The sequence below is a fragment of the Peromyscus maniculatus genome, chromosome 6, assembly GCF_049852395.1.
Source record: "Peromyscus maniculatus bairdii isolate BWxNUB_F1_BW_parent chromosome 6, HU_Pman_BW_mat_3.1, whole genome shotgun sequence".
In the NCBI taxonomy this organism is placed as follows: domain Eukaryota; kingdom Metazoa; phylum Chordata; class Mammalia; order Rodentia; family Cricetidae; genus Peromyscus; species Peromyscus maniculatus.
Genome location: NC_134857.1, coordinates 86,284,799 through 86,302,224, shown reverse-complemented (window position 1 = coordinate 86,302,224; position 17,426 = coordinate 86,284,799). Strand labels below are relative to the sequence as shown.

At 46.3% G+C, this 17,426-nt stretch overlaps 2 protein-coding genes across 6 annotated transcripts in view; both read right to left on the bottom strand.

The window, feature by feature from the left end:
- The window catches only part of Tmigd3 (transmembrane and immunoglobulin domain containing 3), a 67,860-nt gene that overhangs the window by 1,668 nt on the left and 48,766 nt on the right, over positions 1 to 17,426 (bottom strand). For all 3 annotated transcript variants that reach the window (XM_042279664.2, XM_042279663.2, XM_076574768.1), the window contains exons 2-6: positions 7,409 to 7,504; positions 5,328 to 5,669; positions 3,644 to 3,710; positions 2,242 to 2,342; positions 1,301 to 1,368 (exon numbers count right to left, since the gene is read on the bottom strand). In XM_042279664.2, the coding sequence (XP_042135598.1) occupies positions 1,301 to 1,368; positions 2,242 to 2,342; positions 3,644 to 3,710; positions 5,328 to 5,669; positions 7,409 to 7,448 (618 nt within the window). In that variant the 5' untranslated portion in view covers positions 7,449 to 7,504. The remainder of the gene's footprint in view (positions 1 to 1,300; positions 1,369 to 2,241; positions 2,343 to 3,643; positions 3,711 to 5,327; positions 5,670 to 7,408; positions 7,505 to 17,426) is intronic.
- Positions 16,032 to 17,426, bottom strand: part of Adora3 (adenosine A3 receptor) — a 50,125-nt gene continuing 48,730 nt past the window's right edge. For all 3 annotated transcript variants that reach the window (XM_076574766.1, XM_042279657.2, XM_006986394.4), the window contains exon 2: positions 16,032 to 17,054. In XM_076574766.1, coding sequence (XP_076430881.1) covers positions 16,448 to 16,969 — 522 coding nt within the window. In that variant the 5' untranslated portion in view covers positions 16,970 to 17,054 and the 3' untranslated portion in view covers positions 16,032 to 16,447. The remainder of the gene's footprint in view (positions 17,055 to 17,426) is intronic.

Genomic DNA, 17,426 nt, shown 5'->3' with positions numbered 1-17,426 from the left:
TAAGGCCAGGCATTCATAATTAAGAATAAGCCTCCACCTGTGATTCATTTGGGAGCTGGGTGGTGGGTCCCTCAAAAGAGCAAAAACAAACAACATGTCACCTTTGCCTATTCTACTTGACAAGCTTACATCTGTTTATGTGTGGCTGCTTGTACTCTTCCACCTCACCACACCACTTTATTTTTGAGACAGAGTCTCACTCTGTAGTCTAGGCATTTCTAGAACTCATTATGTAGTCCAAGCTGGCCTTGAACTCGAGCTCCTTCTGCCTGGGCTTCTGGGTGCACCACAGCTGCCTTGCTATTTTCATGTTTCACATCATAAGCTTCATGAAGACAGGTGCTATCTATTTTTGCTTGTCTTTGTAACCTCATCAACTAGCATGTTCCTAGTTTGCAAAATGAAGGATGCATAGGTGAGTGGGTGGATGGGTAGGTGGGACATGAGTGGGTGGATGGATAGAAAACTCAGAAGAGTATAAGAACAGGGAGGAAAATGTAGAAAGAAAACAAAAACTGGCTTGGGAAAAAATGTTGCCCAGGGTCATATCTTAAAGAAGTGATAAGTTCCTGGAAAAAAAATACAAACTACGATTATATACTAGAGGGAGTAGAACTAGACAAGTCCTGAGGGGTGTTGCCCTGTCCATATCCCTCGCCTCCACTGTTCCCAAAGCTTCTAGATGGCAAAAGGCAAGAATGCTGTGGGAGCTGCTCCTTTACCATCTTAGAGAGCATGCTGTGCATCTGCATGGGACCCAACCTGCACAGGTGCAGCCTGAGACCTTGTGGCCTTCTCTTCACATTTCAGCTCCTGCTGGCACTGACTCCTTGTGTGTCACTAACAGGTCTTTCATCATTAAGATGATACTGGCATTCGGTGATAATGTAGGGTTTCTGTTCTGAGGCTTTTGTTTGTTCATCCTAATCATTATTTCTCTGAAATGTTGTTTTTCTATGTTTCCAAACCCAGGCAGGGTGACTGTAATCCATTTTGTAATTATGGCTACAGTCTCTTCATTGCCCAAGGTGTTTCCATGGTTTTTGATTATACAAAAGCCAACAGCATCGCCCTGACCAAACAGAGGTGCTCACGGTGTTCTTTCAGTTCTGCAAATGCTTCAGAACTTAGCAGAACCACCATATGGTGACCTAGAGAAGTTTCCACATGGTAGGATCCACTTGTGTCACAGGGAAAGACGGACGATCACACAGTTCCCTCTCTATGAATGGGGAGACCTAAAGACAGGGTTCTAATGGGGCCCAGGACTCAGTACTGAAGAGTTAAGGAGGGAACTTACCAAGGGTATGGAGACCACAGAGGGAGCTTGGCTTGGCTGGGAGCTTCTAGTGATGCTTTTACCAGTAACTACCCAAGGAAAAACAAAGACACAAAGCTAAGGACTGAAGTCCCTGGGCCCACCTGTCCCACACAGACCCCTTGGCAAGGAGAACTTTTTACACCTGCTGGTGGGGTGAGTTACAGAAGTCCCATCATTAGACAAGAGGCTTGGCCTCATTCCTACAGGCGAACAAAATGTTTCAAACAAAGATTGAGGCTATTAGGCTATTGCCCAAAGCTTGTGTGCTGGGGAGGCAAGTAGCTCCACGGATATGGAACCTGCAGTGTGGTTATCTCTGGCTTCCCTCTTCCTCGCCTGCATCTGTAGCTGAAGTTATCCTGTTCCTGCCCAGTTCCTGTGTCCCTCAGACCCAAGCAAACACACAGAGACTTATATTATTTATAAACTGTATCGCCTAATGGCTCAGGCTTCTTGCTAGCTGTTCTTATATCTTAAATTAACCCATTTCTATTAATCTATATCTTGCCACGTGGCTTGTGGCTTACCAGTACTTTACATCCTGCTCCTCATGTCAGCGGCTGGCAGCATCTCTCTGCTCAGCCTTCCACTTCCCAGACTTTTCCTCTCTCTTTGTCCTGCCTATACTTCCTGCTGGCTACTGGCCAATCCGAGTTTTATTTATCTATCAATCAATCATCCACAGCATGCACCTACTTCCACTTAAGACTACAATGTTCCTTCTATTTCCTCTCACGATGCCTTTGTAACTATGAGGGGATTATACCCTCCTCAGCCTATGGGCTGGCTAGCTGCCTTGGTACCTAAGTGACTAGGCATTAAGAGGAGGGTCACATTCATTCATGTGAAAGATACTCCTTGAGCTCTATACTTTCTGATTCCCTCTCCAAGTCTAATTCCCTCCATCCCAGGTTACTTACCTCCTCTATTCCTTTGGCTTCTCATTTCCCTAGATAAATGACTGACTATAAAGATGATCCACAAACCAGTAATCAGTATGCAAATGATCAGAATGGACATTCTGGAAGGAATCACATCAGATATCAGGTCCCTTGGAAGGAAACCTCTTTGGTTTTCTTCTCACACAGTCACTCCCATCCCAGCCCCAGGAGCTCCTGGCAACCACATTCCTTAAGAAGAACTCTGAAGAGTAATGGGCACCTAACCAAGCTGGACCAGTAAGCTCTGCCTCAGAAATAAGATGGGGTCTAGGAGTGGAAAACTACAGTCTTCTGTCATTCCTTTGAACGGGGGAGAAATAAAGTGAGCAACTGTAAGTGAGTGTCACCTGCTGTGTCAAAAGGAAAAAGAGGGAGGGAGAGAGGAAGAGGAGAGGAGAGGGAAAGAGAGAGAGAGAAGAAATACAAGCTGGGGGATATAGCTCAATTGGTAGAGGGCTTGTGAACTGAGTGGGGCAGCATACGTCTGTAATCCCTTTGCTCAGGAGGAGGAAGCAGGGGCATCAGAGGTTTGAGTTTAAGGTCAACCCTTACCTACATAGGAACTTGGGGGACTTTCTCAGACCCTGTCTCAAAACAAAAGAAATAGGGCCTAGAGAGAGAGCTCAGAGGCTTGTTTCCCAGCACCCACATTGCCACCCATAATTATCTTTAGCTCCAGTTCAGGGGATCAGGGCTCCCTTTTCTCGACTCCACAGGCACCAGGCGTGAACGTGGTGCACATCTACACACATGTACATTCATACGCATGAAGTCAAAATGAACCAAACTCTTTAAAGAACAGAACAGAAGTAGGCAAGAGTGACGTAGGAAGAGAAGGAAGCAAACACAGCGGAGACTGTCATATGAAAATGGAGCTAGTGATGAAGACGAAGTCCTGTTGGGATCTTGGCCCCTCTTTCGCCTGCATCCCTGTCTCTGCACTTCAGACACTCCTCTCCCCCTGGGATAGTGCCCCCTTTAAAATTAAAGTAACTAAGCCGGGCGGTGGTGGCGCACGCCTTTAATCCCAGCACTCGGGAGGCAGAGGCAGGCGGATCTCTGTGAGTTCAAGGCCAGCCTGGTCTACAAAGCAAGTTCCAGTAGAGCCAGGGCTGTTACACAGAGCAACCCTGTCTCAATAATAATAATAATAATAATAATAATAATAATAATAAATAACTAGAAGCTATTTTCTGCTGCTTTCAAACAAAAATGGTCATCTTAAAGAAACCAAACCATTACAAGGAAGATATTTAGTTTGGGCAGAGAAACAACACACAGTTGAAAAGTAGAAGGTGTAAACCAGTCACTAATGTGTTGTGGTACATCCCATCCCACTCCACCCCACCCCACCCCATCATCTCTTCAGATCCCTACTCACCTGGAGCCCTCTGCCTTTTGGATAGCTTTAGAAGTCCTACAGCTCAGGTTCCTGTTCCCTGAAGGGCCTGAATCAGAAAGGAATGGTTGAGAATAAAGCCCATTTCCAGACCCTTCCTTTGGCTCCAGCGTCATCCCCCACCTGTCTTTCTCTTGCTCTCCAGAAAGTAAGTGCATTGTGGGCTTTTTGTATAAGACAATGGCAGCACCGACTGTTGTATAAGCATGCCTTGGACAGGGGGCAAGGCTGGGGAGAGAAGTAGGGGCTGAAATCCAGCTCACAGTGCCCCTGCTAAGTCTTGCACTCTGCCACGGGGTCCTCTGTACCCAGAGGAAGGGATACCTTTTCCAGATTTATACGAAGGCCCTGCACAGTCTAGAAGCAGTTGTGGTTAGAGACCCAGGCTAAGGTCATTCCGAAGGGAAAAGAGCTTTGGTGTATCAAATAGCCAGTCCCATCCTGTGACATAGGCCCTTCTTATGGCTACTAACAACCCATGGGAGAGCCCCACATTGCCTCCTCCATGTTTCAATAAAGGAACAAACTTGGATAAGACTCCTCTCTTTTTGAACTAAAAGCTCAAGAAATGCTATAAAAAGCAGAAGCACACAAAGCGGAAACACAGCCAGTGTGGATGTTACCCACTCAGTGGGATGCCAGCTGCATCAGTTACCGGTAGATAAATGTGAGCAAGGCTCTTCCCAGCTTGAGAACTGGAGAGGCGGGGTGGGTGTGAGGCGTCCCACAAGTCCTTCTTACGTGTTTTTCAACTGTCATTGGGCTCCAGACAGTGACAGAAAAACACACCATTTTTTTTTTTCTAAATGGTAATGTTGGGAGAACAGCCAGTGCCTTCCACCATTCTCTGCCTGAAAGACAGGGACTTACTGGTGCTGAGAGTTTTCCAGCCTCCAGACAAGGAGCCTGTGAACATTGGGAGGTCCCAAGAGCTTAGGCAGACTTTGCCTCCTGGTTCCAGTCCCTCCCGGTAGCCTCCAAGGGTTAACTGCATTCCACGTAAGTAAAGACAGGTGCTGGCAAGTTTGACCGCTATATTTAATTTATATTAATTATTAAATTTTTTAAAGCTGTCCAGTTTCAAGAAGACTGGGTCTCTTTTTGCAGCCTCAGTCACGTCTCAAGCTAGTCTCCAAGGTTCCAGACCTATAAGGGTGAGATTTCACGACAGCCTTGGCTATCAGTACAAATATCTCACTCCTGTGAGACTTTCCAGCCTCTTCCAAGGTCTGTGAGTAAGACTGCTCTGAGGAAAAGGAAGTTATAAGCACATCCAGAGCTCAAACACTCTTCTTTCCTATGAAATTCTACCTAACCCCCACCCCCACCATACTAAGTGGAATTGAGAGAGCAGGGTACCTCATATTTGAGGTATTTGTATTATTATACAAGAGGAACTTGTGAGTTGGTGGCCACTCCCTTCAGTGAGGTGTTTTTTGTCTGTTTTTGTTTTTGTTTTTGTATCTAGACAGGGTCTCACTTTGTAGCTCTGCCTGCCTTGGAATTCACTATGTAGACCAGGCTGGCCTCGAACACCCAGAGATCCACCTGCCTTTCCCTTCTGATTGTTAGGATTGTGCACCACCAGCCCTGGACCCTTCGGTGAGTTGTTACTACCTCAACAAACCCGCATTACCTATCAAAGATCCCCTTCCAGCCTCTTTACCAGGTGAAAAACCAGTGGCCCGGCCATCTCCGTTGTCAGTCACAATCAGCTGTGTAAAATCCATGTCATCTCTGGCAAAGTCCCGCTGGATACCACACCAGTACCAGCCTGTGTCCTCCTTAACCAGGCAGGACACCGTGATGATGAGTTGGCTTCCTGTGTCCTTCAAGACCACACGGTTGGTGCTGTTCGGGGTGAGGGCGACGATGTTGCACGAGTTCCTGAAATAGCCCCGGCACCAGTACTTGGTGTGGTCCTTGTAGTGGGCATCATAGTTACAGTTAGCAGAAACTGTGTCCAGCTCAATGCCTGACTTCACCTTTTCGTCCATGACCATGGCATCTGTGGACAGACAGACAGACAGACAGACAGACACACACACACACACACACACACACACACACACACACACACACACACACACACACGAGTTCATTATTCTTGGAAACACACTGACCCTACTGAGCTCCTGAAGGATGGTTCATTGGAATTTGGGTTTTGTCCTTTTGAATTTGGTCACTATTATGGGCTAAACTGCATCCTTCACATGTTGAAACCTTAATCCCTATAAAGAATGTGATGCAGCTGCATTTGGACATAAAACCTTTAAGAAGAAAGTAAGTTAAAATTATATTGTTAGGGTGGCTTTCTTAAAAAACTTTTTAAGATTTTTTTGTTTTATTTTATGCGTATAAGTGTTTTTTCTACATGTATGTAGGTGCACCACAGGTACATAAGTGCACCACATATATGCTTGGAGCCTAGAGGTCAGAAAAAGATGTCGGAACTGAAGTTACAGATGGTTGTAAGCTACCTGCTGAGACATCTCTCCAGCCCCGGTTAGGGTAGTTCTGAATCCAATACAATTAGTGTCCTTACTTAAATTTTTGAAACAGATGAAGTTAGAACCATGTGAAGACAAGAAGGCAGCCAGCTGCAAGGCAGAAAGAGTCCCCAGAAGATCAACTCTGAAGAAACCTTTATTTGGGGATTTGTGACAGTTAATCTTGATGTCAGCTTGACTGGACTTAGAGATGCCTAGATTAATCAAGCGTATCTCTAGATGCTTCTATGTGAGTGTTTCCAAAGAAAATTAACTAAGGGTAAAAGACCTCCTCTGAATGCAGGCAGCTCTAATTCATGTGCTTAGATCCCACAACCATTGGAGAAGTCTTTTTTCCTAGCCTGAGAATGTATGAGATGTGAACAAATGGAGCCTTGGACAACTTGAGGTTTGTTTTGCCATCTACCCACTTAGCTCTGCCTCTAGCTCCCTCCCTTACCTTGGCAGCCACTAAAAGGTTAGGAGGCTTGCAAAGGACTAAAAATAGAGGGTCTTGCAATTTTAGGAGTTGAGAACTTGCCATACAAGACCAGTGTGGGCATCTCTATCATGTCAGGATATTGCATAATGAGGAAGTCACACATGCAACCTCCGGCTTCACCTTGGCTGGGAAATACCTGACCAGAGAGGAGAGATGGAACAACAGAACCCATCACTCTCAGCCTTCCAAGCATATGTTGAGGGACCTCCGACCCCGACCCCCGCAAGAGGCTGCTTCTAGTGTGTCTTACAGGAGATAACACATTCCTACAAGTGTCAGTTTCTTCTCATCACAACAAGACAAGATCTGTGATCCTCAGTTCAAAGACAAGGATGCTGACACATGGAGAGCTACAGTAGGTCTACAGAGAGCACAAGTGAGAGGTGGCCCAGCTTGGGGCAAGTCCCGTTTCTGAGTACCGTCTTTGGTGTCAGGCTTAGGCAGAAAGGAGATAAGCATGTCTGCCTATATCTGTGCAAACACGTGAGGGAAGAAAGGAGAAGAGAATGAGAATTGGGGACACTGGGGGAAAAAACACTGTAGAGCTCCAATTTTAGTCAAGTTCCCCACAACTCCCTTATCAGAGATAAGGAACTAGGATCTCTTAATAGGGCCTATGAACAAGACATATTTTCCCATAAAACGGCTTAGGTGCTTTAAACTGATATACTAAGCAGGGGCTTTAAGTAGAGAAGAATTGAGCTGCCTCAGAAGGTTGTGGCTTCTGGGCAGAGGCGTTCCTCACCGACATCTTACCTGAAAAGAGAGCCAAGGAGAGCAGAATGAAGATCTCCATGGTGAGAAGGAAGTAAACTTCAACTCTAAGAACAGAGGACCTCAGGGACTCTGGATCTGCGGGAGGGAAGCATGTGTTTGAATTTAAGGTGGTGTTATCCTGTGTGAAGGGAGAGCCACCAGTTACTCTGAGCAATGCTGCTGTGAAGAACCGGCCGGGGTGTGTCCTGTGGAATGGGAACTCACCAGAGGGATACCACTCCTGAATAAAATGTTACCTTTGCAGCAACTTTGAAAACCTGAGCTCCCCACAGAGCCCAGATAAGCAAGAGAATCCTCTTCTTGATTAAATCCACTTGGCATACCTCCTTTATAGATCCCAGAAGACATAGACACATCACTACTGGTGCATGTTCATGTTACCCTTTCCTGATATGTGTTAAAAGAGGCTGTGCCTCTTGTCCCTCCATTATTCTTAGGGGCTCGGTTTCTATTTAGATGGGAGGAATCCCAGCAAAGAAATCCTTAAGTAAGTTGAGTACCAAACTACAGTGAAGACCGAGGGAGTGTGGTTAGAGGTGGAGCATGCCAGCTGCCAGAAGTATATATGCCTGCAAGCTGGAACAGATGAGTACAGCTGTCAACAGCTGCAGATTCTGGAAAGCTTTTCTGAGTAGAACTGGGACACATCAAGTGGGTCTTTCCATGCAGTAGCAGCAGCAGCTTCTCTTGAAGCCTGAAGATGTACATGTTCTGACCACTAGCTTTCAAAGTTTGAATTCTTTTTTTTTTTTTTTTTTTTTTTTTTTTTTTTTTTTTTTTTTTGGTTTTTCGAGTCAGGGTTTCTCTGTGTAGCTTTGCGCCTTTCCTGGAACTCACTTGGTAGCCCAGGCTGGCCTCGAACTCACAAAGATCCGCCTGCCTCTGCCTCCCGAGTGCTGGGATTAAAGGCGTGCGCCACCACCGCCCGGCCAAAGTTTGAATTCTTAAAAAACCCTAAATTCTCAAATTTAAACTGGGTGCTCCTTCTTATACCCTAGAGGTAGCACTCCCTTCAAGGTCCAGATGTAGACGGCTTTTCTACATTGTGCAATAACATCCTTTCTTGAGAAAAGGGGAGCCCTCCTCTAATTCACAGGAATTCAGCATACGCACTTGTATCAAGATTGCATTGTGTAATTACATTACATTATCGACTCCTCATTGGTGATCTCTGTTTCAACCAACAAAATGTGTTGGACAAAAAGAAGACTAGAAAGAAGAATTAATAGATTAAATGAAGTTGAGTGAAATGTCTTGGCAAATGATAATATATGAAGCCCATTATACTGCCCAGAAAGCTGATGCTGTTAATTGTTCATTTTGTTTTAGGTATATTAATGGTATCATCACAGCCTGTCCTAGTTAGCCTCTCTGTTGCTATGGTCAAAACACTGACCAAAATCAACCTGTGGAGGAAAGGGTTTATTTCAACTTATAGACTACAGTCTGTTGTTGAGGAGGACGAGCAGGAGCTCAAGGCAGGAAGAAAGGCAGAGACTATGTGGGAAAGCTGCTTACTGGTCTTCTCTTCCTAGCTTGATCAGCTTCCTTTCTTATATTGACCCAAGCCTACCCGCCCAGGCCACAGTGAACTGGGCCCTGATACATCAATTAGCAATTAAGAAAATACCCTCACAGACTTGCCCACAGGACAATTTGATGGAAGCAATTCCTCAACTGAGATTTCTTATTCTCAGATATGTCTAGGTTATGTCAAGTTGACAAAAACCAACCAAACACACCAGCCAGGTATACCAGATGTCCCTTGGTATACATGCCTTTATGTAGGCCCTCTGAAGGTGAGTCAGGGCTGGCCCGCATGATAAACAAAACTTAGCAGAAGTACGATGTGTGTCTTTCAAAAGTGGTACAACTTCTGCCCCAGTCTCTTGTACTGCTACCTTGGGGGAGTCGGCCATCATTTTATGAGGACTAAAGTGAGCAGTGGAGAAACTCACATGAAAAGGCAACAACTTGCCAATATCACCTTGTTACTCATGCCAGAGTCACCTTGGTAATGGCCATGATCAAGCTTTCAGATGTCTGACCCAGCAATCTCATGAGACATCACAAACACCGAACCATCCAAGAAGATGTTTCTGAATTCCTGACCCATACAGAACAGGAACACATAATAAAGGCTTGTTGTCTTATGTTATCCAGCAAATAATAATTCCGATTTTTTAAAATACAGTCCTTATCTCTGTCAATACTAGATGCAAAACAATCAGTGTTGTTCAGAGATGGCACCAAATGACCAAAGAATATGTCATCAGAAATAGAAATGGAGAGTGCATGGTAAGTTTCAGCAAAATGCCCAAGATAAAGAAAAGTTACATTATAAATAATAAGAGTAGGGTGTGGTGGCACACACTGTAATTCCAGCACTTCAGAGAGGGAAGCAGGAGGATCAGTTGTTCATGGTCATCCCCTATGAGATATCAAGTTCAAGGCCAGCCTGGACTAAATGAGATTCTATCTCAAATTGAAAAAAATAAAAAAAAATGAGAAGAAGGGGGTATGAAGATGCTGGCAGTCAGTGTTAGTTGGTGCTAATAATTCTGTTCCTCTCTCTTAAGGATAAGATTAATCTTTAGATTTAGGGAAGTAAAAAGTACATAGGTACTGAGACTAAACCAAGTAATACTCTTTAGAACATCTTTTATAAGTTTTGATAGAGGAAATAATTTGAAGTCCAAATTTTCAAGATGATCAGGGCAGGGTTAAGTGGATATGGTCATAAAAGAAATGAGAGACCATAAATCAATAAGTACTACAACAGGATAGTAGGTAAATGAGAGCTCATTATCCTAGTCACTCCACTTTCTGGCTTTTGATTCTGACAAAATAAAAAGTAGTAAAACAAGGGCCAGTAAGACGGCTCAGCCAGTATGGGTGCTTTCCACACAGGCCTGAGTTTGATCCCCTTCACACACATACACACACACACACACACACACACACACACACACACACACACACACACTGCAATAATCCTGCAAAACTGCAGGGCACTTTAGAGTTTACAAAGAGAATTACATGCACACTGTTGTCTGAGGAAGTCAGGTTTCTTACTCCTGTCCTACCCAGCATCGGTGTTTAGGAGCAGGATTTTTCTTGAAACCACGCCTGGAAATTTTGCACTCGGATGGTGATATCAGCATAGGATTCTGATTGACAGCTTGCAGGAATCTGCCCAGGAAAGCAGCCACTCGTCCACAATAAGCAGCAGACCAGCCTGCAGGCAGTGGGATTGTTAGGGAGTCAGGTTGTTACCTCTAGCAACAATCTCTGGAAGTCAGACACTGACCTCTGTTTACAATTATCCTCAAATCGCCAAGGCTTGTCGAGAAAGTGGTGGCTTCCTCAATGGTGGTTCTCACTGCAGTTCACGAACAAGCACATGTGTCCCCTGTTCAGAAGCATCTGGATGTCCCAGTGCCACACCCACTCAAGCCCCTGCTTTTTCTCTCTTCTGCTTCAAAAAACTTAATGGGCTGAAATGGCTCCTACATCATCAAATTGAAAATCAACTCTGTGTACACTGTAAAATCAATCACACTTACCACTTAACCCATCAGCCACCACCAAAGCTAATTGACCAACTGCCAAACTGACCTTCTAGCAACAGGCTTACCATGTTAACCAATTAAATACATTTTCTTTGTCATGCTGCCATCAAGACTCTGTAAAAGCCTCTCCACCTGCCCTGTGTAGCAGAGCTGTTTGCAATCTGCAGATGCTCTGTTCACGAATCCTCGAGTACTCAAGACAACTCATTAAGATTTCAGTGTGTTGATCTGGAGAGATGGCTCAGCAGTTAAGAGCACTGGCTACTCTTCCAGAGGTCCTGAGTTCAATTCCCAGCAACCACATGGTGGCTCACAAACATCTATAATGGGGTCTGATGCCCTCTTCTGGCCTGCAAGCATACATGCAGATAGAGCACTGATACATAAAATACATTTTAAAAATCAGTGTGTTTTAACTGATTTTTTTTTTTAAATGGGCAAGACTGGTGCTCTTACACAGTGCTCTCACTCTCCTGCCTCAGCCTGCTGAGTACCTCTGATTACAGATGGACACCACTGCACCTGGCCTCTGCGTTTCTCTTAAACACCACTACAAAGATTCCCTACTTCTCTACTTGCCTGAATCTGAGCCAAGTGCCACAGCAAGTTCAGAATAAACTAGGTGAGGTAGCTCACGCCTATAATCCTATTTCTGGGGAGGCTGAGGCAGGAGGACTACCATGAGTTCTAATGATAGTTTAGGTTACATAGTGAACTTCAGTCCAATCTCAGCTGCAGACTGAACCCCCCCCCACACACACACACACATACACACAGAGAGGAGAATTTGCTTTTTGGTGACATTTGGTAGGCTAGTCTCTATTTCCACTTGATTTATTTAGAAAAAAAGAAAAACAAAATAATAAGCCCATGTATTTGCTATCTACATTTGTTCAGTGTCTTCACATGGAAGAGGAGACAACCATCCCTGGATTTGTCTGGATGTCTCTGTACCCTTTCCCTTTAGAAAAAAAAAAAGCCCTGCTTAGCTTTCTGTTTTCACTGAAAGGCTGCTGGCCAGAGGCAAGCTTCACGGGAAGATCCCTGCCACACTCATCTCCAAACCTGAAACCAGGGTGGGTCTACTTACTGGTAGCCAAAGGTGTTTTTTTTTTTTTTTATTTGACTTCTTTATTTATTCTTTGGAAGTTTCACACCATGCACCGCATTTCCACTCACCTCCTGGTCCCCTCCATATCCTTCCCCTTTACCCCTGTGGTACCTCCCCCACAAAACAAAGCAAGCAAGCAAGCAAACAAACAAACAAACAAAAACCTCTTCACTTCTCCTTCTTTCCCGACTCTCCAACACCTCTTCATTCATCCTGGTGGCACTGGGGGCCTTGGTGTGTTACATAGTATACCTTTTGTCCAATCAGCTTTACCAGAAATGCTCATTGTGATGAGTCACTGCGTGCTTCAAGGGGTCTGGTTTCTGGTTCACCATCATCACTGGATCCTCACCAGAGCTCCTCTAGCATATCCTGAGGCCACCCCAAGATGTAAAGATCCTATAAGAATTGTTCCACAGGACCAGTCCCTTCATGACCTCCAGCAGGTCCTAGATGGGGTAGATGGGTTGGGCCAATCCTAGGCCCGCCTGTGGACCTGGATGGTAGCTGAGCTGGTCAGTACAGGCCACTGGGGCCACCAGCCTCGGGCAAGAGAGAGGAGTCGGCTCCCCTGCACCCATGCCCTCAGGGTCCATTCACCCTCTCCTGTGGTGAGGCATGGGGCCATCTCTCCCAAGTGCAGGGGCCAGCTCTCCCATGGAAGTGAGGGCCCTCTCTCTGGCTGCAGTGTCCAGTGAGAGGCAAGGGCAGCTTTCCCTGGGCCAGCCAAAGGTAGGGCGAGCTCAGCATATGGCCCCGTGGTTTCATCTTGCTTGGTTCCTAAGGCCCCTTGAGGTGACACAGGCCACAGACATCCACACAGACCCCAGCTGTAGCTGGACCACAGACCCAGGCATGGCCCTCGCTAGCAGGCTTGGGCCCGGATGACATCCTGTCTCTGGGTGGAAGCAATGGCCACTCAGGTGGGGATGGTTCTGGCGGCAGCGTGGCCTCTGAACACTAACTACCAAGGCCTCAGGCTGCAGCCCCAACCCTGGGTTTCTATGTGACCTTTGGTGGCAATACGGGCCTCGGACTTCTGCAAAGACCCCAACCACAGTAGGACCATGGACCCAGGCATAGCCCTCAGCTGCAGCCCTGGCCCAGGTGTCACAATGGCATTGGGTAGCAGTACAGGCCACTCAGATCTGCATGCATCATGGCCCTTGGACACCAACCTGGACTCAGGTGGATGACCTGACCCTGGGCATCCTCATGGCCCTCGGTGGCAGCAGGAGCCACTTATATTAATCCTGACCCTGGCTGCTATGGGGCCACGGACCCAGTCAGACACAGTCCTTGGCAGCAGCTTGGCCCGGTTGATATCCAAGCTCCAGATGGCATTCCTAGCCACTCAGATCAGGATGTAGCCAAAGATTTTTGGTTCACTTTTTTTGACTTCATGTTAAAAGGGTATTTTCACATGGCAAGGCTTCAGCTTCTTCTGGCTTTAGCTTTGGCTTCTTCCAAGCTGGTATAGTCCTATATCTCAGGATCTTCCCACTTGGCAAAAATAAAAACAACCCAGTTCCCAGCAAGCCACCAGTGACAATCAGAGGGGCAAAGAAAAAAAGTAAAGGCAGTTTTCAAACCTAGCCACGATCTAGAGATATCTACAGGTCCAGCCCAGACTGTTCTTCAGACTTGAGGGAAGAGTTCACTTTAAATTAAAGCTTTCAGAAGGGGAGACTGAGTGTTACTACAACAGTGTGAGGATTATCAGGAAACCAAGAATTGACAGCACTTCCTCCTTACTGTCCAGCTAACTGGGCAGAGGTTGCAAAGCCCTGGAACAAACCCAGGGCCTCTTCCTGGAGGCGCACTTGAACTAAACCAGAGATCAGTAAGGGGAAGCCTTGCGTGCTTGATTCTTCTGGGTTGACAGGAGAGAAATAAGGAGCCTCTGCTGAAATGATAGCAAGAGGAATTAGGTAACTGAGCTCTGGCCTGGCATTAGGATTCAGACAAACTTCAGGAATAGCTATGGTCTAACTTCACTTTCAGATCCCCGCTTCTCTTTGCTTAACAGGCACTGTCGTCTGGCGGCTCTCATCAGACCAACACTTCATCTTGGGGGAGAGACTGTGGGTAGCTTCAGATTTACATAGGAAAAAACAAGAGTGGACATTATGAGTGTCGGGAGCTGCAGGGCTCCAATGATGTGGCTGACACTGTCCGCTGCCCAACATCTATCCTAATTAACCAGAGGACGGCAAGAGCAGCTAAGGAAAGAGCCTCAGGGGTACTGCGATGATCAGTCCTCTTTCATTTTTCTCTCCACCCACCCCAAGGTCTCACTATGTAGCCCTGGTTGGCCTAGAACTTGATATATAGGCAAGACTGGCCTTGGGCTCACAGAGTTCTCTGCCCCTGCCCCCCAGGGTCTGGATTAAAGGCGTGTCCATACTTGGCCAGTGGTCAACCTGTTTTCCAGTCTGCAGAGACAATGCGACCAGTTGCCTCGAACCCACACTATCATGCCTTACCCACTATGATAGAACTGTATCCTCACATTGAGATAAAAATTGTAGTACCTACCTCACAGAATTTCAGAGCCAATGGGCAACTAAAATCTCAGTGCCCAGAAAATGATTAGCAGGACTAAGGAGAGTTTAATACACACACACACACACACACACACACACACACACACACACTCACAAAGCTGGACACTATGGCCTAATCTCATAATCATAGCCCTGGGGAGGCTGAGATAGGCAGATACCTGGACTTTGCTGGCCTAGACTAATTGTTGAGCCTCAAGCTGGTAAGAGAATCTGTTTCAAAAAAAAAATAATAATAAGGTGGACAGTACCTGAGGAAAAGGGATATCCGAGTTTGTCCTCTGGCCTCCTCATGCAAAATTTATGTGCACCTCCCCCACTATATACACACACATTCACCTTCACACACATGCACACATGCACACACACACACACATACACACACACAAACCCAGAAAGTGATAATAACTTCCAATTGTCTCTTTTTGTCTTATATTCAGTAGTAGAATTATAACAGGCACTTAAAGATTGCTTTTACCAAAAAGAAATGACTCTTCATTTGGGTTCAGAAAGTAACTAGCAGCCCAGTGAAAGCATGGTACCCCACCTTCATTTCTCATCCATATCCTTTGGGCAGTCGGTTTACCTTTGCATATGGGCATGTTAATTACTCAAGAAGTATGTGGTGGTTAGGATTGGAAATGTTCCCCCATAGGCTCAGGCATTTAAACACTTGGTCCTCAGTCGGTGGCGCTGTTTTGAGAGGTTACCGAGATGCAGCCTTGCTGAAAGAGGTGTGGCACGGACGGCAGACTTTGAGAGTTTAAAGCCTTGTACCACTTCCAGTTCACTCTCTCTGCTTCCCACTCAAGGTGGAGAGGCCATCACTCAGCTCCCTGCTCCTTCCTGTCACCATGCCTGCCTCTGGATGCTATGCCAGCTCCCCACGGTCATAGCCTCCTATCCCTCCGGAACCAGAAGCCCGAATAAACACTACTATGCTTTGTCTTGGTCACGAAACTTTGTCACAGCAAGAGAAAGGTAACAGAGACAGAGTAGCAGTATAAAATCTTGTACATTTTACAGGTTTTACATGCCTAACCTACTTCACTCCTCCTTCCAGGCTGAAGCCACAAAGCTAAAAGTTAACATCATAGCGCCAGCTTTCTTAAATGTCCTGTTGCAGACTTACAAAACACATCTAAAGATCTCCAGCGGTCCCAAACCCGCAATTGCCTTGGACGCCAAGAGCACCAGAGCCTTGCATGCCAGACCACCTCCCAGGGAGGACAGTCATCTACAGTGGTGAGGCTGCTGCACTTTGGAACAGTGTTTCAGGAAGCAAGCAGGATGAAGGCCGAGAGCAGTCAACTGTGGCTCCAAGCCCCCCAAGGGATCCCAGCCAAGAGCTGCACAACAGTTGGCCATCATCTTTTATTTACTTAAATACACCCACACTCGTGAATTGAGCAGTTTAGGCCCTCTTTAAACTCAGCTCACTCCTTCTGTTCTCAACGTCTTCGGAATCTTTCAGAGCAGATTCTGTCCATCCAGCCCAGCTAGAATCTTTCCTTGGTAAGAGGAGACTCCCTCCAGATTCCACTCCTCCTCGTGTCTGGGAAGGAAGAACACAGTCCGTGATACTCGGTAATGCATGGTCTTCATGTCAGGCATCCACAGAATTGTTAGAGAAGAGCGTGAACGTAACTGAAGCAGAAATGGGGAGGAGTGAAACTGTGTGGCCACCGGCCAGACGACCCCACCGCAGTGGAAGGAAACAAGAATGTCTGATAAGGCCAACCGTGAGATTGCTCTTTGCGTGTCGTGGTAACTACTCAGTGGTCTGTTCAGTACTCGAGTCCAAGGAAACTGAGGTCTGACAGACCCTGCAAGCTCTGAGGATCAGAAAGTAGGTTTCCTTGAACTTTTTTATTTTGCAGGCGTAGACAATAGGGTTCATCATAGAGTTGGCATGGGACAACAGGATCCCCAGGCACATTGCGGCCTCTGGTATGTCAACGCCAAAGTAGGACACAAGGTTGATGATGGACAAAGGCAACCAGCACAAGGCAAACAAGAAGAGAACCAGAAACAGGGACTTGGCTGTCTTGAATTCCCGGCCGTAAAATGCACGCGTCTCTCTGAAGCCAGACAAGTTCTGACTGAGCTTGTTGCGGAGGATGTAGAAGATGTCTAGATAGATGATGCACATGACAATGAGGGGGATGAGGATCCAGGTGATGAAACTGAAGAAGACCATGTAATCCAGACACACCACGGAACGGAAATGGCACAAAAGGGTGGTACTGTTTTGGAGGAGCCCTGAGGTCATTTTTCTATTCCAGCCAAACATGGGGGTCAGTCCCACCAGGAAGGATACTAGCCAGCAAAGGCCCAAGGACAGCCATATTCTTCTTTGAGTGGTGACCGTCCTATATCTGTTTGAATGGAAACAAGTTGGTGAGTTCACAACAGGAAATGACTAGTTGGGAGAAAAGGAGAAAGAGAAAATAAGCTCTCCAATTCCCTCATCTTCTGCTGAGAGATAAAATACCCACAGTGTAAGGTGACATTTAAAAAACAACAATCCAAGCCGGGGTGGTGGTGGTGGTGGTGGTGGTGGTGGTGGTGGTGGTGGTGGTGGTGGTGGTGGTGGTGCACGCCTTTAATCCCAGCACTCGGGAGGCAGAGCCAGGCAGATCTCTGTGAGTTTGAGGCTAGCCTGGTCTACAGAGTGAGATCCAGGACAGGCACCAAATCTACATGGAGAAACCCTGTCTCGAAAAACAAACAAACAAACAAACAAGTCC